A 19,691-nucleotide genomic window follows, 5' to 3' on the forward strand; every position below is an offset into this window, starting at 1 on the left:
TTCAATTAAACAGGCATGGCCTGAGCTAGAAAATGCTTTATTCTGACAGATGATTGAAGACAAACATCCACAGTCGTAGTTGGAGACTTCAACTGGCCATATCACAGGGCCCGTTCCTTATACGAATTACATCACTGAATCACAACACTATTGTGTGCGCTCGGGTGAAAATAGGAGCTGCCCTATTACGGGACATTCTCATGGCAATTATGGCTTTTAGTTTTGTTTAAGGAAAAACAAGACACGTTATGGCTTGAACACCATGTGCAGCTGCCATTCAATCAGCACAGAAACAGTGAGGCTTGTGACTGTACGAAGAGCTTCAACTCTAGTGTAAGGCAACCCCAATGTGGCACCAATACGTTCACTACGTGGAACCCCTGATCCAAGGGTGAAGTTTCCTCTGAAACGCTTTGGGAGGAGTTAGGAGGTCTCAGATGCCAGAATACTTGGTTACCATCCCCACACTAAATTTGCTACCCCCATTTTCTAGCGGAAGTAGTTGGGACAGTCATGTGTTACTAGGTGCCAGGCTCTATCAAATGCTTCCACCACAGCTGGGAGCAGAGGGCCCTCTTCACTGCACGTGAGGTTCTGCTGCAGCTGATCCATGTTGGACATCCCAATGATCACTGCATCTCCAAGGGCACCCTGCAGTGGAAAGGGAGGAGTTTACCTTATAGGAAAAGCAACTTGTCTCCCATCTTGTAACAAACATCAGATTTCAGCTCTGTTCGTTTTTCAGCTGAATGTTGCTCTTTGGCAACTACTGGATATTTGGGGAAATATGTCGTAACTGCAGTCCTGTTAACAAGGCCAGAACTCAGTGTGCTGTCCCTGCCTCCAAGTCTCGCCAGTCCCTCAAAGGCTGCCGATTCATGCTCTGTGGGTGGCCAGAGGGATGGGAAGAGAACATAACCATTAATTTCCCAGCCATATGAAAAGCCAGTTTATCACCTCATGAGGAAGTGGCTGGCTGAGAAAAGTCAAAACTAGAGCGACTAGCCTTTAACATCTTCCACTTTCCTTCAGGCCATGGAGACAAAATACAGAAGGAAGTGTAGAGCTGATTCACTTCTATAGTCCGCTGTGTGCAGCAGCCTGGCATTGGAAGACCAGAGAAATGTTTCAAAAAGAACAGAGCAGTAGGGTCTGAGTGGATTAAACGACAGATTTCACTGTTGATGTACTGCAACTGGAAAAACCAAAGAAATCCAGTTGCAGCGTTAGAGTTCTGTTGTACATACCAACTGTTTATGTTAAAGTCAAGCAATTACCTGAAGTTTGGAGTGGTTGTACATCCAGCGTAAAGCAGCTGAAGTTAGGCTGGGGGGGTTAGAGCCATAAGCCTCCCCTAATGCTTTCTCTACCTGGGCAATGGCTTGGAAATGGTGCTCCTTCCAGTATCTACAGCAAAGGAGACATTAATGGAGCATTAATTTTACTGACTCAGCTATCTCTGGCTTCCTCTTATGACAAACATGGATCCATACTGCAGGCAAGAGAACAAAGGGGCATTAAGGTCAAAGACTAGTGCATGTACCCAGTGCAGCCCTTATGGCCTATGCTGCCCAAATGGTTTTTGGGTGATCCAAAAGGCAACCTCCCTAGAGATCAGAGATGCTGCAGTCACTGTTTAACAAGCATAATGTTGCCTCTTGAGGCTTCAGACTCAGTAACTTATTTCATTGGTGTGGAATTTAAATTTTTGTTTTAGATTGCTGTATCTAAACAATCTATTATACTAGCTAACAAGTTCACAGCAGCCGGCTCATGCCCCTGCATCCTTTCCAGATACCAGACCATTAGTGTACTAAGGATGCACTAGATGTTAGATGGCTAGCTAGAAAAACCTGACTACTTTTTGTTGTTCTTGTAGGCCTTTCATCAAGAGCTGAAAGCACTTTGCAAACATTCAGCTTCAGCCTCCTGTATGGGAGGTCAATATCCCGCATCTCACAAACAGGGAAACAGCTATTTAAGTGATTTTTGCAAGGGCACAGAACAAGTTGGTGGCAAAGCTGGAACTAGATTAGTAGTTGTCAACTAGGGGTCTGGGGCCCCCTCGGGACTGTGAGCAAGTTTCAGGGGGTCCGCAAAGTAGGGCCAGCATTAGAGTCACTGGGGCCCTCGGCAGAAAGCCAAAGTCCCGTTGCATGGGGCTGAAGCCCAGGGCCCTAACCCTGCCATCCGGGGCTGAAGCCGAAGCCTGAGCAATGTGGCTTCACGGGGGCTCCTGTGGCATGGGCCCGAGGCAGCTGCCCTGTTTGCTACCCCTAACACCAGCCCTGGCTTTTATATGCAAAAAAAACAGTTAATGTGGCACAGGTGGGCCATGGAGTTTTTATAGTGTGTGTGTGGGGAGGGGGGCTCAGAAAGAAAAAGGTTGAGAACCCCTGAACTACAGTATAGAAAGCACCCCTGCTGTAATAAAGACACCACACTTGTTCTCTTTACGATCATTAAACCATCCCTCTATTTAACAAATTCCCACCACCCGAGTGCTGCAGGGGACTGCCAAAGAGTAACTGAGGGAGATCACCTGCCTGCGAGCATCATCACTGAACAGACTTCAGTCATTTGTATTTTCTCCTGCATCTTCACTTGGTGATTCATCTAGGCTGAATCAAAGGTAACATTCTAGCCCAGGGATTCTCAATCCTTTTTCTTTCCGAGGCTCCCCCAACGAGCTATAAAAACTCCACAGCCCACCTGTGCCACAGCAACTGGTTTTCTACATGTAAAAGCCAGGGCCAGCATTAGGCAGTAGCAATCAGGGCAACTGCAGGGGGCCCCACGCCACAGGGAGCCCTGCAAAGGTTAGTAGCTCAGGCTTCAGCATCAGCCCCGGATGGCAGGGAGCGGGGCCCCGGGCTTCAGCCCCATACGGTGGGGCTTCATATTTCTGCCCTGGGCCCCAGCAAGTCTAATGCCTGCCCTGCTTGGCGGATCCCCTGAAACCAGCTCGCGGCCCCCGGGCCCCTGGTTGAGAACCACTGTTCTATCCTCAGGAAAGGTCCATCTCTCTGCCATTCTACCATCTGGAAACTTACCTGTCCCTGTAGGTCTGTGCCCAATCATTTCCAAAAAACCTGCCAGTCGGTTGGCCTGTGTCTTTATCGTCATATTTGTACTTCCCTGTCAGCAGCCCTCCTGCAGGGGTTCAATGACATGCTATTGTTAGTGGCCAGGATTTTGTGGTGGATGGAATTTTACAGCCTGCAAAAAGTACTGTAGCCTTGTATACCCCATGACCTCCTGCAGCTCTGTACACAGGGCCTCTCCTGCAGCCCAGGCATAAACCCCAGGATGGGACAGGGCAAGAAGAACTGAAATGTAGGGTGTAAAAACTCCACCTATTCAGCTCTGACCAACAGAACGAGCCCTTTATGGTGAAGGGGCCCTCTGCCCTAGTAAGAGCCCTGGTAAGGCAAGATGGGCTTCTTGGCATCAAGACACTTGAGTCATTACAGCTGTTGTTTTACTTTGTGTAAATATCTCTTATGAATCTAGTGTTGGGGAAAGGTGCCAGCTTGGCAGACCTGAAAACAGATGAATACAGCATGGGTAGCCTCTGCCTTGGCCTGCAAAGGATCAGCTTTCATGGCCCAATTCAATCCTTTATCTCTGCTGACAAAGGGCCTGTTTGTAAGGGTGGCATACAGACATACAGGTAAACTAGGAAAGGATGGGGATCAGCTCATTCAATGGAGACTTACAGGTGGAGGGCTCTATAGCTCATTATCTGTCCCGTCCCCTGAGCCACCCAGTCACCCCATCACCACCATTGCTATTCACTTCTAAGCCCACTGTTAGTGGTGGCAGTTTGGCTGAAGTGGAGGGAGCCCTATTCAGAGGGGGGCAGGCCAATATCCAGCCTATTTTTGTTTTGTTTGGTTTAATTCCCTCCTGCCACCCACCCCATTTAGCAGACCCTTCCTCCTCACCCTTGCCCAGCTCGTACCAGCCAAAGGATTGTAGGCATAGAACCGCATTCCACAGTGTCTAAGGCACGGCAACAGCTCGGTTTCCACTTGGCGAGTGGTTGCATTGTACATGCCCTATAACAAATAAGAGCACTTAGAACTTCAGAGTAGGGCCTGGCTAGCTTATGGGGTGCTAATACAAGAGGAAGGGCTCCCTATTTGATGGTGAGAATCCAGAAGGCTAATAATGATCCACATGTGTTGCCGTCTGATGGCTATTTGGCCACCTATATGAAGTGGCTCAGTCCATCCCTAGTGGAACACTGTTGGCACCATTTACCTATACTCCTGACATGCCCATCACTGCCCTGCCCCTGATCACCATGGGCGCCTGAGTGAACTGCAGCCTCAAAGCTGCACACAGATTTTAACTTCCCACAACCAACTGGACCTGATTTAGTACTGACAATTTCACAGCCACATGTCCGCAGGGCAAATTAACTAACATTCAGAAAAATGTGGTTCTGCTTTTTCTTTCACCTTGCCTTGTCTACAACTATTCAGAGATAAAACCAAGTGCTCTGGATCAGTGCTCATGGCATTAGCAGGACTGTGCCTTTTGTATAGACAGGCATCTGCCCATGTTAACCCCTTCCAAACATCCTGAAGAAATGTGCGTCCCAGCAGCAAGTTCCTTTGCAGCAGTTATTTAACCATCATTGCATATGCACAGATTGACTCCCATTTAGCTCCATAATGTCTTTGCATTGCATTCAAATCAATAGTGCAAAATTCCAGTGGAGCTGGAATAGCCCTCTTCCTCCTCCTCCATGGATACATTTTGTGTCCTATGGAAGGAGTCAGAACAGAGAGTCCCCAGGTCACACTAGATTGGTGCCTGCTGAAGAATGGATTTCCTGGATCATTGTATGGAACTGATAAACATTACTATCAGTTTCACATCCAGGAAATTGCTGGAACAAATGACAGACATGTATTCTCTTAACTGCGTCTGAGTAGCTACCTCACTTTGCTTTCTAATTGCACTTGTCCAAAAAGGTCTTACCCGGCTAAATGAAACATCTTTTTGTTCAATGTTTGTAGAGCAACTTGCACAACAGGGTCCCAGCCTGAGACATGGGCTCCTAGAACCTACCACAATACAGCAACAGGTTCTCAGCACTCTTGCAACAAGAATAAAAGTTTGTGACTTTTGACTTGCTTAGGCTTTCCAAACCACCCAGTAAGACTCTACAGCTCCAATTTTCCCAGTAGCTGCCCTCAGTGGGTGACGCTTCATGAAATCATCCTGGAGAAGGAGTAGTCCCCACCTGAACAGCACTGGGACAGGTGCCTCTAGCTCCAGGTTGGGTAAAAAGGGACTAGAGCTGCAGGAGTCTGTGCAGTATCAGGTAGACCATATTAAATCTGCAACTCTCACCTGATACACAGTTGGAAGCACCCAGTTGTTGTACTTGCAGATGGTATAGATTTTTGCCACCTCCCAAGCTGCATAGTTTGACAGACCAAGCTCCTTAAACTTTCCCTGTAGAGGAATACAGAGAGTATTTAATCCCAGTCTCTTGCAGCATGTATTTACACACACAGTTTAAGATTAACATAGTGAAACAGACTGTCAACTGATTTTAGTCCCCAAATTAGTTTTCCTTTTTTGATCACCCCTTCTCCAAATGGGGATGACTTACGAGACTCAATAGGAATAAAAATGTTTCCTTTGTTTTGTTTTAATTAGAAGGCCTGGATTTACATCCTTTTAAAACTCATTTCCCTACCTGTTAATGCCAAACATAGCACAGGACCAATTTGCAGGAGGCAAAGATCAGAAATCCTAAAGCTTGTTAGAACTTATGAGATCTTATTTATGGTACTAAATGATTCACCTGGAGATACTATATGGTACCAGCTGTTTATACCTTACACGAGCCATTGATTTTTCTTCTCCCTGCCTTGTGGAACTCTGCCCCCTCACCACTGTACTCACACCACCCCCTGCAATGGAAAGCAGGAGAACACACAAATAAACCTAGATAAAACAAAACAAAAACCAAGTGGACAAAGTCACAGGTTTAGGCCTCTGCCTTTACCTCCTTGTATAGCTCATTGCAGGCATGTAGTGTCTGTTCCACAGGGGTGTTGTGGTCAGGGGCATGGAGATAGAACAAGTCTACGCTCTTCATCTGTAACCTCTCAAGGGATGTCTCCAGCTGAGACCTGACACTCTCAGGCTTCAGAGTCTTCCCCTCCCATGGATTGGCTTTGGTTGCCATCTTCACTAAGACAGAGACAGAACCAGATTGAAAATAACCAATTCTGTATTACATCTTTAGTAACCAGGGTGAAGGAAGGATAGGGATAAGGAGTGGGCACAAACCACTTAAAATTAATGCATAACATGGTACAAGCTTACAGACGCCCCAGGCAAGACTGGTAACATCTGCAAATTGCGGTACACAAAGGGAAAGCCAAATTAATAGGGTTACAGAATTGCTAATGCTTATCTAAATATCCAAAAATGGGAACAGGTAAAATCCTAGAGGCCCAATCCAGCTATCTACACAAATTCTCTCATTAGTCTTCTTCGAAGGGCTGGGTGGTCACAGTGGCTGTAACAGTTGTTTTCCCCTTACCCCAGTTCACTTGATGTATAGGGCATAACTCATTTATTTCAGAGTCAGTTCAATGGATCCCTGCTTCCCCACAATGGAGCACAAAATTAATCTGTAGTTTAGACTGTACACTCTCCAGAGTAGGGACTATGTCTTCATGTGTACAGCAACTAGTACAATGATCCTAAATGTAGCCCTTGCATACTACTAGAATACAGATATTGTATAATGACCACTAGTCTGTACCCAAATATGGCTGCGCAGTTAGGCACCTAAATCTTGTCCAAGCCAAATGCATCAAGTAAACAGCATCAGTGGTGATTAGATTTTAAAGGGATTTTTCCCTGCAAACATTAAAGTGTTCCAGTAACACAGATGAGCAGTTGTTTGGAGAAACACAGTTTTTACAGGACCTTCAAAGTGAACTCTGTCACCACCTCACGCAGAGCACACTGGCCACGAGACTCATGAGTGCAAAGGGCAAAATAAAGCCTAAAGATAAGGGAAAGGGCAATCGAACAAGCGACCAGAGGAGTGACACCTGGCTCCAGTCTGGGGAACCTGACAATGTTGAGTGCTTTGGGGTTCTCCTGGGTGTGCAGCCGCATAAACGCCAGTCAGTGCTGTGCCCTCTGGTGGAGAGGCCAAGGAGTGGGATGAAGGAGGGAGACAGTGTGTCCACAGAGACAGGCCTAGGTGTTTGGCAGTTCCCAATGCTCTAAAACAACGAGGAATCCGGTGGCACCTTAAGGACTAACAGATTTATTTGGATATAAGCTTTTGTGGGTAAAAAAACCCACTTCTTCAGATGCATGGAGTAAAAATTCCAGATACAGGCAGAAATATGTATTGGCACATGAAGAGAAGGGAGTTACCTTACGAGTGGAGAACCCAATACTCTCTTCTCTTCATGTGCCAATATATATTTCTGCCTGTATCTGGAATTTTCAGTCCTTGCATCTGAAGAAGTGGGGTTTTTTACCCACAAAAGCTTATACCGAAATAAATCTGTTACTCTTTAAGGTGCCACCAGACTCCTCATTGTTTTTTGTGGATACAGCTTAACACGGCTACCCCTCTGATACTTAATACCCTGACTGTTACCACACACACACACACACCCCCACACACACATACCCGTAGGCTCCTGGAAGCCGATCTCTCTACCCAACACCCCACATTTGCGACCCCAGCAGTGTCCCTTCTCCCCTCAGCATGTGGGAGGGGGAGACCCTAGACTGCTCCCCCCTGGGGAGCAGCCCAGGTAAAGGAGATGGGACTCCACCGGCTTCCCCTGGAATGTGGGGAATCCAGGCTCCCTGCTCCACTGACTGCCCATGGGGGGAGGTATTCAGCAGGGGCAGCTCCTGCTCCCCCAAATACCCCCCCATGCCCACGTCTCCACACACACACCATGCCCTACTCCCCAGACCCTCTTACACCACCCCCCACCCTCTTACCCCATCCTCATGTCCCACCCCCCGTGCCCACCTCTCCAGCCCCCCCGCCCTCTCCTAGCCCCTTCCCCGTCCCACCCCCCCAAGCCCACCTCTCCAGCCCCCCCACCCTCTCCTAGCCCCTTCCCCAAGCCCAACTCTCCAGCACCCCCCATTTGTTACCCCCCATGCCCAGCTCCCCAGACCCTCTTACCCCACCCTCTATGCCCACCTCTCCAGCCCCGCCCCACCCTCTGACGTCCTCCCCACGCACCCCCGTGCCCCGCCCACCTCTCCAGCTCCCCCCGACCCCCTCCCCCGTGCCATGCCCCGCCCACCTCTCCAGCTCCCCCCCGACCCCCTCCCCCGTGCCATGCCCCGCCCACCTCTCCAGCTCCCCCCGACCCCCTCCCCCGTGCCATGCCCCGCCCACCTCTCCAGCTCCCCCCCGACCCCCTCCCCCGTGCCATGCCCCGCCCACCTCTCCAGCTCCCCCCCGGCCCCCTCCCCCGTGCCATGCCCCGCCCACCTCTCCAGCTCCCCCCCGACCCCCTCCCCCGTGCCATGCCCCGCCCACCTCTCCAGCTCCCCCCGACCCCCTCCCCCGTGCCATGCCCCGCCCACCTCTCCAGCTCCCCCCCGGCCCCCTCCCCCGTGCCATGCCCCGCCCACCTCTCCAGCTCCCCCCCGGCCCCCTCCCCCGTGCCATGCCCCGCCCGCCTCTCCAGCTCCCCCCCGGCCCCCCTCCCCCGTACCTGCGGGCCCGTCGCCGCCCGCCAGCAGCGCCCCCAAGATGCGCTCGGACGCGCCCCCCCCGTACATATGGGCCGTGTCCAGCTCCCGGTGCCCCCGCTCCAGGAAGGCCCGCAGCAGCGCCCCGCTCGCCTCCTGGTCCGTGCGGCGCCCGAACTCCATGGTGCCCAGCACCGAGGCCGGGCGCCGGGCCGGGCCGCCCGGGGACTGCACCGACTGGGCCATGGCGGAGCGAACGCGGCGGAGCGGCCTGACCGCGACCTCAAACCGCCGCAGCGCGAAGAGCATTCTGCTGCGCATGCGCCCCTGAGCCCGCCCTAGGGAACGAGAGGAAAGGACTCACGGCGCCAGCGGGCGCTAGGGACCGTCTCCAAATTCCCACCCGAGTGACAGCGCGTTGTTCACTAGAAAGGAGCGGGGCCGGCTCACTGTGAACCGATACGTTCCCCTAGTCAACGGCTTCTGTCTTGTGTGCCCAATAGCTCCCTCTCTGTCCCTGGTGGTTGCAAAGGAAACGTCCCCAATGTAAAGTGAGTGTGAACTGATGCTGTGATGGTTGCCTGAGTCTGCAGGCAGCCTGAAACAAAGGAGAGAGGTGTGACCTGCCCCAGGCACCCCAATGGGGGCTTTAGCCCCAAACACTAACGAAGACTATGTCTTCTCTGCAAAAAGGTGTGTTTTTACAGGCCCTGGAGTTGGGGGCTGGGATGAGGAAACCAAAAAGCTTTTTCTCTGTCAGCTGCCAGGGGATGGAGCTTCACATTTATCAGACACCTGTAAGCCAGTGGCTGATACAACAAAGAGAGCCCCAACTGGGTCCAGGGACAGCACCCTGGTAATAAACCAAGCACCCTTCCCCTCCCAGCACTTAGAGGTGGTTGAGCAGGGCTTCTTGCCAGGGTGTTGTCCCTGGACCTGTTTGATGGCCTCCACCCCTGTCACATTTCATATTTATGGCTAGTTAATAGGTTTGGTCCCCCTGATCAGAGCAGGTCTAGATGGCAAATGGTCAAAACCGTAAGGGCCTAGTGCTCTCACTGCTCCTATCGTTGGTTGAGCTGCACTGGTGCTATAGAACATGGGGAAGAATTAAGGAAAAACCTCCACGCACGCAGACAAGGCCCCCATTGTGTGTAGTTCAAATCCTTTTAGCCCCAAAGAGACTCCTTTTAGGATACTGGGGGGGGGGGCAGAGAGGGGGAAGAGAACTAGTCTTTCCGTAAATAGCATGTGGGGACGGGAAAGGAACGAGTCCCTGGATTTTTCTTCCTGGGCCATTACTGTCCCTAGGAAGGTTTGTGGGCCTAGGCCTGGGGACAGGGAGTTTATTACACCCATGGGTGAATTGTGTGCTGGCAATGGTGGCACTATTGCCCTAGGAGCAGGTATATGTGTGGGGTTATTGCCTCTGGGGGTGTAACTGCACCTGGGGGGGGTATTGCCCCGGGAGGGGATCTATGTGCCCTGGGCATGTGGGTTATTGCCCCTGGATGGGGGTAATTGCACATGAGGGGGCTATTGCCCCAGGGGACTAAATGTGGCCTGTCTGGTGGGGGCTATTGTCCAAGGAGGGGATCTATGTGCCCTGGGGTGTGGGTTATTTTCCCTGGAGGGGATCTATGTGCCCTGGGGGTGCAGGTTATTGCCCCGGGGGGGTAACTGCACAGAGGGGGGGGCTATTGCCCCTGGAGGGGATCTATGTGCCCTGGGGGTGCGGGTTATTGCCCCGGGGGGGGTAACTGCACACGGGGGGGCTATTGCCCCTGGAGGGGATCTATGTGCCCTGGGGGTGCGGGTTATTGCCCCGGGGGGGTAACTGCACAGAGGGGGGGCTATTTTCCCTGGAGGGGATCTATGTGCCCTGGGGGTGCGGGTTATTGCCCCGGGGGGGTAACTGCACAGAGGGGGAGCTATTGCCCCTGGAGGGGATCTATGTGCCCTGGGGGTGCGGGTTATTGCCCCGGGGGGGGGTAACTGCACACGGGGGGGCATTGCCCTGGGAGGGGGGGTATGTGTGCCCCGATTACTGCCCCCGCACGGGACCCGTGTGCCCCGGGGACCCTGCCCGGCGGGCGGCTCTGGGCGGGCGGGCAGGGAAGCCGGCGGGTCACATGACCGCGCCTGACAAAGAGCTCGGGGTGGGCGGCCGCGGGCCACGGCGTCTCTCGCTCCGCCCGCCCAACCCCGCCGGGGAAGCCGCCGAGAAGCCCGCACCGGAGCCGGAGCCGGAGCGGTGAGCGGGGCCCCGGCGAGCGGCTGGGCTGGGGGCGCGGCGGGCGGGCGGGCGGAGGCCTGGGGGGGGGGTGTCTGGGAGACGCTGCGCGGCCCCTGACGCCTTGTGGCCCCGTCCCTCGGCCCGGCCCCGGCCCCGCCGCCCCGGGGAAGCTGGCGTTCGCGTCTCCCCCTTTCTTCTCCGCCCGGCGCCCCCACCCCAACGAGCACAAGTTCCGGTCCTAACCCTGCCCGCCTTTGCCTCCGGCTGCGTCAGAGAGCGAGTGGGGCGGGCGGGGGAGCAGCGTCATTATCCCCAGATTGGGGGGGGGAAACTGAGGCACGGGACATGGTTGGCTCAAGGTCCGTCAGTGACCGTGCGCAGGGACAAGAACCAGGTCTCCTGATGCTGGGCTGCCTATTGCGTAGGGCTCAAAGGAGGAAACTCAAGAGAACTCTCCCCTGTTTCCCAGTGAAGAGCCCCCTTGTCTCTCTCCACCCCCTTTGCAGGGTTCGCTGGATGGTCTCTTCCCCTGTCCCATGGTCGTAGTTGGGACTGGCACCTTGCAATGCCCGGGCACAGGAGAGACTGAAGTAGATTGAAGGGTTGAGTGCGGGAGAGCTTTCCCCACATTAGGCAGAAAGAAGGAGAAGCAGCTGCAAGGGTCCACTGCTATCCCAAGCCAGGGAGAGACTGTACTTTTTAAGCCTATCTCCCACCCTGCTCCTCCTTACTTTAACCCCTGGACGTCATGGGATAGCCAACTGCATTAGCATTGTGGGTTGTTTACAAATGTACCCTTAGCTACAGTGCTGAACAGTCCGGACTGGACTCTAGCTCAGAAAGCTGATCCTGAAGTGTTTAATTCAATGGAAAGTCCTGGAAAACCAAATAAATAGAAACTACTCTTAACACAGGAAAAGCGTGCCCTTCCCACCCGTGATGGGGAACGATCTGTGGCTGAGAGAACTGATGATCGAACACAAGGGTTCTCAGATTTTTGTACTGGTGACCCCTTTCACACAGCAAGCCTCTGAGTGTGACCCCCCCCCCCATACATTAAAAACACTTTTTAAATATATTTAACACCATTCTAAATGCTGGAGGCAAAGCGGGGCTTGGGGTGGAGGCTGACAGCTCATGACCCCCCATGTAATAACCTCGTGACCCCTTGAGGGATCCCGACCCCCAGTTTGAGAACCCCTGATCTAACAGGACTTCAACTGCTATCAACTAATATCCCAACATAATGATGTTTCTCATAGGCCCCTAAACTGACATTTGTGGGCCTGTGGTGGCTGGGAAATGGGATGAACTATAGTATAGTATGGTCACCCACATTCCAGGATGGGTGATGAGCCCTCTGTCCCTTTGTGCAAAATGCCAATATGGAGTGCACATTTTGCCTACCTGCAGAATCTTGCACTAGTATTTCTGCCCTGGACCTGCTTTACTAGGAAATACCTAGTGTTCCTGGAAGCACTTGGCACAATTGTAGATGGGAGAAGACAGCTCAGAAGGAACAGGATAAGAGATTTCCACCATTATGGGAAGACCAGAATGACTTGAACCTCCTTTCCCAATTTACTAGTATTTAATAACCTCTCTTTGCCCCTCCCCGCCCCTTCATCTACACCAGAATTTTATTTAACGAAAGATTAACCTAGAAATACAATCAATTGCTATGTTTCATTTTGCTTTAAGGTTACTTTTTCCTGTCACTGTGAGGTGCTTGTGGTTTGGGAGTTTATTGGGCAGTTCTGAATCATCAGACATGATGCTGTTGAATTTTCAGGTATGCTTGTAGCTTGGGAGGGGAAGTATTATGACAGTGCAAAGGCCGCCCTTGCAGTGTAGAGGAGAGCCAAGTCTCATTAGACCCCACGGAGCTGTGATTAAACTGTGGCAATGTCGGCATCATAGACTTCTGTCAGTACCAGTTGGTACCTCCCCTTTGCAGTTACTATGTTTTCCTCTCTTACAACTGAATCTTTGCTTGATAGATCAGGTATAGGCCTGGGACTTAAGAGATCTGGCTTCTGTGACTGATTGGCTTTGAACAAGCCCCTGAGACTTGGTTTCAGTTTTCTCATCTGTAAAACGGGAATAGCAATCTCACAGGTATTTTTGAGATTTAATTTATTTTTGTAAAGTGATTTGAGCTCTTCTGATGGAAGAAGAGTTAAGGGATCATTATTAAGTGAGTCGCTGTTGGCACATAATGATCAGCTGCTATGCACCTTCCGCTCATGGGGTGTAATTTAAGTCTTCTGTGAGTGTGTTTGTAAAGCATTACAAACACCATGCTAAATGAACTGAGGAGGTACCTCAGCTGTGTATGAAATTGAGACCTTGTGGTTAGTCATTCAGGCTTACAAAGGGTAGCCAAAGTGCAAGTTTCAGCTGCTGTACTTCAAGGAACAACTTTAGGGGTTTGTAACAGAGCCCTGCTTGGCTTGGGCATAGTGGTAATAAGAAATGGAAACTTTTCTGACCAGCATCTGCAGCTGAGTAGAGTTGACAATGCTCAAATGTATTGGCACCAGCTTCACCTGATCTCATGTCTGGAGTTAAATCTCTAAACTCTGAACAAAGATCCTTTCACAAAGGTATTTTGGCTGGAGAAGTCATTGTCTCTGTCCTCCTTGGGTAATGTGTAGCTAAAGCTTTGGGTGCATTTCAGTAGCTTGCCTGGCAGTAGATTGCTCTCAAAATACTGAAAACATTTCAATCTACAATCATTTCTCAGAAAAGGAAGGGGAGAGTCCTGCTTCCAACATAAAATCTGGAGGGAGAGAATAAGCCTACCTCTTTTCATTGTCAGAACACACTATCCCCACTAGTCAGTGGAGATCTGAGTTAGTGCATGTAGCTAGCCTACATTAATGAAGATATGCTGGGGAGTTAGTGGAAGAAAAGAGTTCCAACGGAAATGTCTCAGAATTCCTAACTGTGAAATTTTCACCTCCCCCTGTTGCTTTTGGCAGTGCAGGAGCAATTTCTGTGTGATCGATGCACAATAGGGACCAGTTCTCCACAGAGTATGTGATAACAAAATACAGTAAAAGCTGTTTTATCCAGCACTTCCCCAACTGGAAAGCTCTATAAACCAGCATTTCTGATCTTTATTGAAATTCCAGTTCATAGCCCACTTGGCGTGGGGCCAACAGGGGGTTGGGACGCGGGAGGAGATGTGGAGCAGGGGCTCTGGGAGGGAGTTTGGGTGCGGGAGGGGACTTGAAGCAGCGGGAGGGGGTGCAAGGTGCCAGATCTGGGAGGAGGGCGCTCAGGCGGCTCCCTGCAAGCAGCAACCTGTCCCAGCTACTCCTAAGCGGAGGTGACTCCATGTGCTACCCCTCTCCACCCTGAGTGCTGAATTGCCTTCAATGAAGAGAAGGCAATTCAGGTGTTCTGATTTGATAATGAGACTCTCTAGCATGAGTTTCTGCACAGCCAGTCAACCAGGCCAGCCTGACAGATTAGCAGGTGTCTGGTTCAGTTTTTTAAAAAAAAAACAAACCCAGCCCTTTGCTTTTTCTTTTCTCTGCACTGACTCTTCCTTTGGAAGGAAAATAAATGAGGTCCTAGGGAGTAGGAGGGAGAAATAAATATTCTGTAGCTGCAAAGGGGCCCCCTTGCTGTCTTACTGCATCTCTTATTCAGTCATTACTGATGAACACAGGTGACCAGGGCCAGATGATCTACTTCCTACAGTCACCTGACTCTCCTAAAAATCTGTTTTAAAGACCCACTCTTGAGCATTTGCTTTGGTGAGAAGCACAAGCTGAGCAAGGGGATGTGTGTCATAATCCTGTGGGCTGCTGGAAAGACATGCCACGTAGACCTTACGTTTGTTTATAGTGAACTTAGTGCTGGGTTGACAGTTCTGGAGACTGGCCTGCTGATAAAGGAATTCAGTCTGTGACTACCTCTCCACTAGGCCACTAAAGGCCCATGAGATAGTGACTGTTTAATTGCAAGATGAGCCAGCTTTAAACCAACAAACTAGCGTTCAAAGGAGCCATCTGGTCCCTTGTTGTTGTTAATAAAGGCTCTTTCCTTCTCCCCATTTATTCCAACAGGTTCAGTGTCTGGCTCTGGATAAAGATATCCCTCCTGCTGTCTGACCACTGCAGCCTCCTTCCTCAAGGGCAGGCTGGCCCCTTGCTAACGGTGCTATGGACTCACAGCTTTGGCAAGGTTCCCTAGGAGGGAATTTCTCAGACTGTCCCAATGGCTCCCAATGGGTGTGGGATGTGTTCAGTGAGTGTGCCCAGGATATCCGGGACTTCGCCAGTATTGTGTTGGGTCTGGTTTCCATCTTCTGCTTTGCAGCGGCTTCCTTCCCGTAAGTAAAACTCTTATGCTGCCAGACCAGGTGCGTGTCCTGGATGCCCAGTGGAGGGGATTTTAGATCTGGGTGCAGTTTTGTCCTTCTCCATTTGTGATGGCTTCCAAAACATAAAGCCAGGAGCCCTCATTGGAGATCTTGAGCACAGCCACTTGACTGGTCTAAGGGCTGAGTTTAAAATGGGGAGAGGGCTAGTGGAGAAGGAATAGTAGTTCAATTTACAACTTCAACTTTGTCATCCACACAAAACAAGGCATAGTTCGTTGCTAATGCCGCTATATGCTGTTAACCAGCTGTAGCGTTCCGTCCACAAGGTAGGTGCATCTCAGTGGTTGAAGTGATTCCTTTATGTGTATTAGTTTGCATAACACTTTGGGCTCCTTCAGGATCAAAGCTGTTAAAAGGACAGACTGGAGATGGGATGGCACAAGGAAAATGCAGATGCTCTGAGAGCTTTTTCCATTTCTAAATATACAGTGAGGTTGTCTCACAATTAGAGAGGCAGTTACTCTACTGGAACTTCTGCTTATGCATAAATTGTGGTGAGCAAGTTAGCAGATCAGCAGTGTTTGTCTCTTTTTTGCCCCCCCTCACCCATCAGACTGATGTGCAGATCACATGTGCAGAAAAACCTCTGAGGAAAGCAGTCTGGAGAGGCTGAGCTCAACAGTCTCTTGGAAGATGAGTTTTGTCCGCAGCCCACATGGAATGGGAAGATGTGGGTATGGCTGGACTGCCATATTAGGGCTAACCCGCTGTGACTGTTCCTAAACCAGGAAGTGACTCATTCTTGAGTTTAGGAATGCAATCCATCTGCATACAATTGATGAGCATGTCTGTTTCACTCTTGCTGTCCTAGACACCCCTATAAAAGGCACAACTGTCAGTGGGGAGATTTGGAAGTGGGTCAAGGCTGGGTGTTTGCTGTAACTGGAAGGCATGTGTCACTACCTTGCTGACTGGTTAAACCCAGTCTATCTGGCCATCAGCTTCCAGCTACCTGCTTAGCCCAGTTAGACCAGGGTGGGTAGTGACTGACTAAGCTAAATAATAGCTAGTGACTAATGGAAAGCAGTCTCTCATATTCTGCCCTCGTAAGGCAGGATCTCCAGGAAGGCATTGATGGCTCTGCCTCCCCCAATAGTTTAGTTCTTGTTTTTCAGTGGCGAGTTCTCTGCCCACCTGCAGGAGCAACTCTTCTCACTGCTTTCACATGTGGGGTTTTTTGCCTCTGTTCTAGACTTTCTATGAAGAGTCTGTGGCAGATACTAGGTAGGGCAGAGCTAGCCTGCACTTACACTTTGAAGATCCAGGCAAATATCTCCCCATGTGTACTAGGCACCCAGACAATGAACCGTTTTATAAAACCCAAATCCCATAATGGGCGAGATGCTACTGTTGCCAGTTAATCCATTAGGGACTATCAATGCCACCCCCCACCCCATCCATTTTCACCTCCTAAGCTTCCTCTGCCATCCTGTTTTCCAGCTTTTGAGAAGGAAATGCCATCAGCACCTTGGAGAAGAGCTGGCACAATGGTATCTGATCACTCTGTCCTAGCATGTAGACTTCATCCCCTCTTCTCCCATTGTAGGTCCCCTGTCTTTAGAGAGACCAGTTTGTTCCTGGCCCCTATAGCACTGGTGCGGCCCCATCTCAGATCAGCTGTCACTCTTTCGGGGACTTGGAGGTCAGATCTTGAGGTGATGCCAGCATCCTTGGCTAACAACTGCCCTCAGGGGAATCCATTCACCTCCCAAATCATTTTAAAGCTGTACTCTCCCTGCCCAAGGCCTGTTCTTGGGCTGCAAAACCTAACCAAGTGGGTGGGTGCCAATCAGTCCTCTGTGAGCAGGACACCTAACTAACATCTTATTCAGAACAAAAGCTGCCTAGGGAGGCAGCAGCAGTTGGACATGGCGTAGGGCAAATTAGCCCACCGTCTTTCCATTGCCATTACCCAGTGGAATGAAGTGTGGAGACTCGGAAACATATCCAGGAAGGGATAGATGCTTCTCAAAGCATGAACTGAGCCAGGAGTGAACAGGGCATAACCCTCCCAGGCGCATTGGTGTCTGCTCCAGACCAACAGAGAAAGCATGGTGCAAAGAAGTGAGTTGTTTGGACAGTGACATCGAAGATATTGGAAGACATGCAAGGGATCTGATCTAGGCTCTGCCATGCCAACATCTAAATCCCTATTAAAGATCTGCTTTGGTCAGACTGCATATAGTTAATCAAGTTCACCTCTATATAAATTGCTTATTTCCTTTTCCCCAGCCTCTGTCTTTCCTCTGATAGTGAGCAGATTCGGAGCAGGGAGCACTCTTGGTCAGTGTTCCCTCTAATTTTTTCTGCACATAGAATCACAAAATCAGAGTTGGATAGGGACCTCAGGAGGTCATCTAGTCCAACCCCCTGCTCAAAGCAGGACCAGTCCCCAACTAAATCATCCCAGCCAGGGCTTTGTCAAGCCTGACCTTAAAAACACATGTGTGGAATGACACATCACCTTCATATTGGTGCACATAACAAAATTCATGGGGTGGGGCTGAGGGGTTTGGAGTGTGAGGGGGGGCTCAGGGCTGGGGCAGAGGGTTGGGGTGCAGAGGTGTGAGAACTCCAGCTGGGGGTGCAGGCTCTGGGGTGGGGCAAGGGATGAGGGGCTCAGGGCTGGGGCAGAGGGTTGGAGTGTAGGCAGGAGGGTTCTGGCTGGGGGTGCAGGCTGTGGGGTGGGGCTGGGGATCAGGGCTGGGGCAGAGCGTTGGGGTGCAGGGGGTGAGGGTTCCGGCTGGGGGTGCAGGCTCTGGGGTGGTGGGGTGGAGCCAGGGATGAGGGGTTTGGGGTGCAAGAGGGTGCTCCGGGACTCCCCCCCCCCCCAAGCTCACTCTCCCTGCAGCAGCACCTGGGCTGGGGGTGGAGAGGCGCCTCTCCCCAAAGCAGTACCTCTTGAGCTAGGGCTGTGGGATAGGCGGCCCGCCCCTGGCTGTGACAGGTCTGGGCCGGGGCTGGGTTCGGGCCCTCCCCCGGCTGCAGCAGGTCCAGGGCTGAGTTGGGGAAGGGGCACCGCAGCTGCGACAGGTCCTGGCCGGGGCTGGATCACCCATCCCCCGGCCGCAGCAGGTCCAGGACTGAGTTGGGGAAGGGGCACCGCAGCTGCGACAGGTCCTGGCCGGGGCTGGGTCACCCATCCCCCGGCCGCAGCAGGTCCGGGGCTGAGTTGGGGAAGGGGCACCGCAGCTGCGACAGGTCCTGGCCGGGGCTGGGTCACCCATCCCCCGGCCGCAGCAGGTCCAGGACTGGGTTGGGGAAGGGGCACCGCAGCTGCGACAGGTCCTGGCCGGGGCTGGGTCACCCATCCCCCGGCCGCAGCAGGTCCAGGACTGAGTTGGGGAAGGGGCACCGCAGCTGCGACAGGTCCTGGCCGGGGCTGGGTCACCCATCCCCCGGCCGCAGCAGGTCCAGGACTGAGTTGGGGAAGGGGCACCGCAGCTGCGACAGGTCCTGGCCGGGGCTGGGTCACCCATCCCCCGGCCGCAGCAGGTCCAGGACTGAGTTGGGGCCAGCGGAGGGGCCTAAGTGCCTGTGCGGCGCTAAATAGGCTGCTGTGTGGCCCCACGGCTGGCAGCTTATCAGGAACTTAGCTCTTGGTCATGTCTGGCAAGTGCCTAGCATATTACTTCAAATAAATAACTCTTCAATCAGAATAAAATACTGTGCTAAGCAGGGATACGCGCACAACACAACTTGATTTACAGTAAAGTGATCTAGCATTTTCCATCTCTAAAACGCTTAGCACAAATAGAGGGTGACCACCTGTTTTGAGGTGGTGGGAGACAGAAACCAGGATGCCTCTATCCTAATCATCCATACTGCTTCGAAACAAACCAAGGAGCTGTCTAAACTAGACGCTGAAGAGCTCAGGGCATTGGTTTGTGGATCCCATTTTACAATAAATGGGGGTTCAGCCCATTGAGAGCCTGTTTGGGGAACAGGGGCAGGAATCTCTTGTTAGAGGTGAACAGCCCATCAACCCAGCTGAAGGGTGAACAATGCTGCACTGGAAATCACATGGCGAAAAAACTACCAGGGCTGCTTAACACCTGGGGCTGCCTAGTGGAGGGGAAAGTTCTTGCTGCAACTTTCACTGTAGTGCCTGTTATCTGACTTTAATATTTCTGTCTGGATAGATTTAAGGGGGAGATGGGGCAGGCAGTCTTCTACGGTGGGCCTGAAAACCTGCCTTTTGCACATTGGGGTTTCTTTCCCTTCCACCCCTCTTGCAGCCACGCTCTGGGATGTTTGCCTTGAGTGACTTCCAGTTTCCATTGCGAAACGAACTCTTGAACCTACCCGGATTTGGCTGGATCAGCAGATTGTGTCAGC

At 51.7% G+C, this 19,691-nt stretch overlaps 2 protein-coding genes across 12 annotated transcripts in view; one reads left to right on the plus strand and one right to left on the minus strand.

Moving 5' to 3' along the window:
- On the minus strand, positions 1–9,057 carry AKR7A2 (aldo-keto reductase family 7 member A2). Of its 7 annotated transcripts, none has more exons than XM_073316530.1 (8): positions 8,745–9,057; positions 6,032–6,219; positions 5,368–5,472; positions 3,965–4,061; positions 3,054–3,153; positions 1,278–1,407; positions 1,007–1,195; positions 1–651 (listed from the first exon to the last, which is right to left on the minus strand). In XM_073316530.1, exons 1-8 carry the CDS (start codon positions 9,040–9,042, stop codon positions 490–492), a joined length of 1,269 nt encoding a protein of 422 aa, XP_073172631.1. In that variant the 5' UTR covers positions 9,043–9,057; the 3' UTR covers positions 1–489. The 7 variants fall into 7 exon arrangements, 6 of the variants coding, with proteins under 6 accessions (XP_073172631.1, XP_073172636.1, XP_073172632.1 ...); XM_073316535.1 differs by having other exon boundaries at positions 6,032–6,214; positions 8,745–8,826; XM_073316531.2 differs by lacking the exon at positions 8,745–9,057 and adding an exon at positions 6,967–7,309 and having other exon boundaries at positions 6,032–6,214.
- Positions 9,058–10,844: 1,787 nt separating this feature from the next.
- The window catches only part of SLC66A1 (solute carrier family 66 member 1), a 44,953-nt gene continuing 36,106 nt past the window's right edge, over positions 10,845–19,691 (plus strand). For 2 of the 5 annotated variants that reach the window (XM_073316781.2, XM_073316780.2), the window contains exons 1-3: positions 10,845–10,975; positions 12,659–12,749; positions 15,037–15,302. In XM_073316781.2, coding sequence (XP_073172882.1) covers positions 15,133–15,302 — 170 coding nt within the window. In that variant the 5' untranslated portion in view covers positions 10,845–10,975; positions 12,659–12,749; positions 15,037–15,132. Of the gene's footprint in view, positions 10,976–12,658; positions 12,750–12,981; positions 13,076–15,036; positions 15,303–19,691 lie in introns of those variants that run through there. The other 3 variants (XM_073316777.2, XM_073316778.2, XM_073316779.2) reach the window with 3 other exon arrangements.

The sequence above is a fragment of the Lepidochelys kempii genome, chromosome 18 (assembly GCF_965140285.1).
Source record: "Lepidochelys kempii isolate rLepKem1 chromosome 18, rLepKem1.hap1, whole genome shotgun sequence".
Lineage (NCBI taxonomy): Eukaryota > Metazoa > Chordata > Testudines > Cheloniidae > Lepidochelys > Lepidochelys kempii.

Bases quoted from the DNA above. Each gene is read 5' to 3' on its own strand.
- AKR7A2 (XM_073316530.1), bottom strand. From the start codon at position 9,042: ATGCGCAGCAGAATGCTCTTCGCGCTGCGGCGGTTTGAGGTCGCGGTC. The intron at 1,408-3,053 runs GTAAGTTTCCAG...CCTTTGCTGTAG, and splicing joins GCACAGACCTACAGGGACAG to ATACTGGAAGGAGCACCATT. The intron at 1,196-1,277 runs GTAATTGCTTGA...TGGTTTTTCCAG, and splicing joins ACAACCACTCCAAACTTCAG to TTGCAGTACATCAACAGTGA.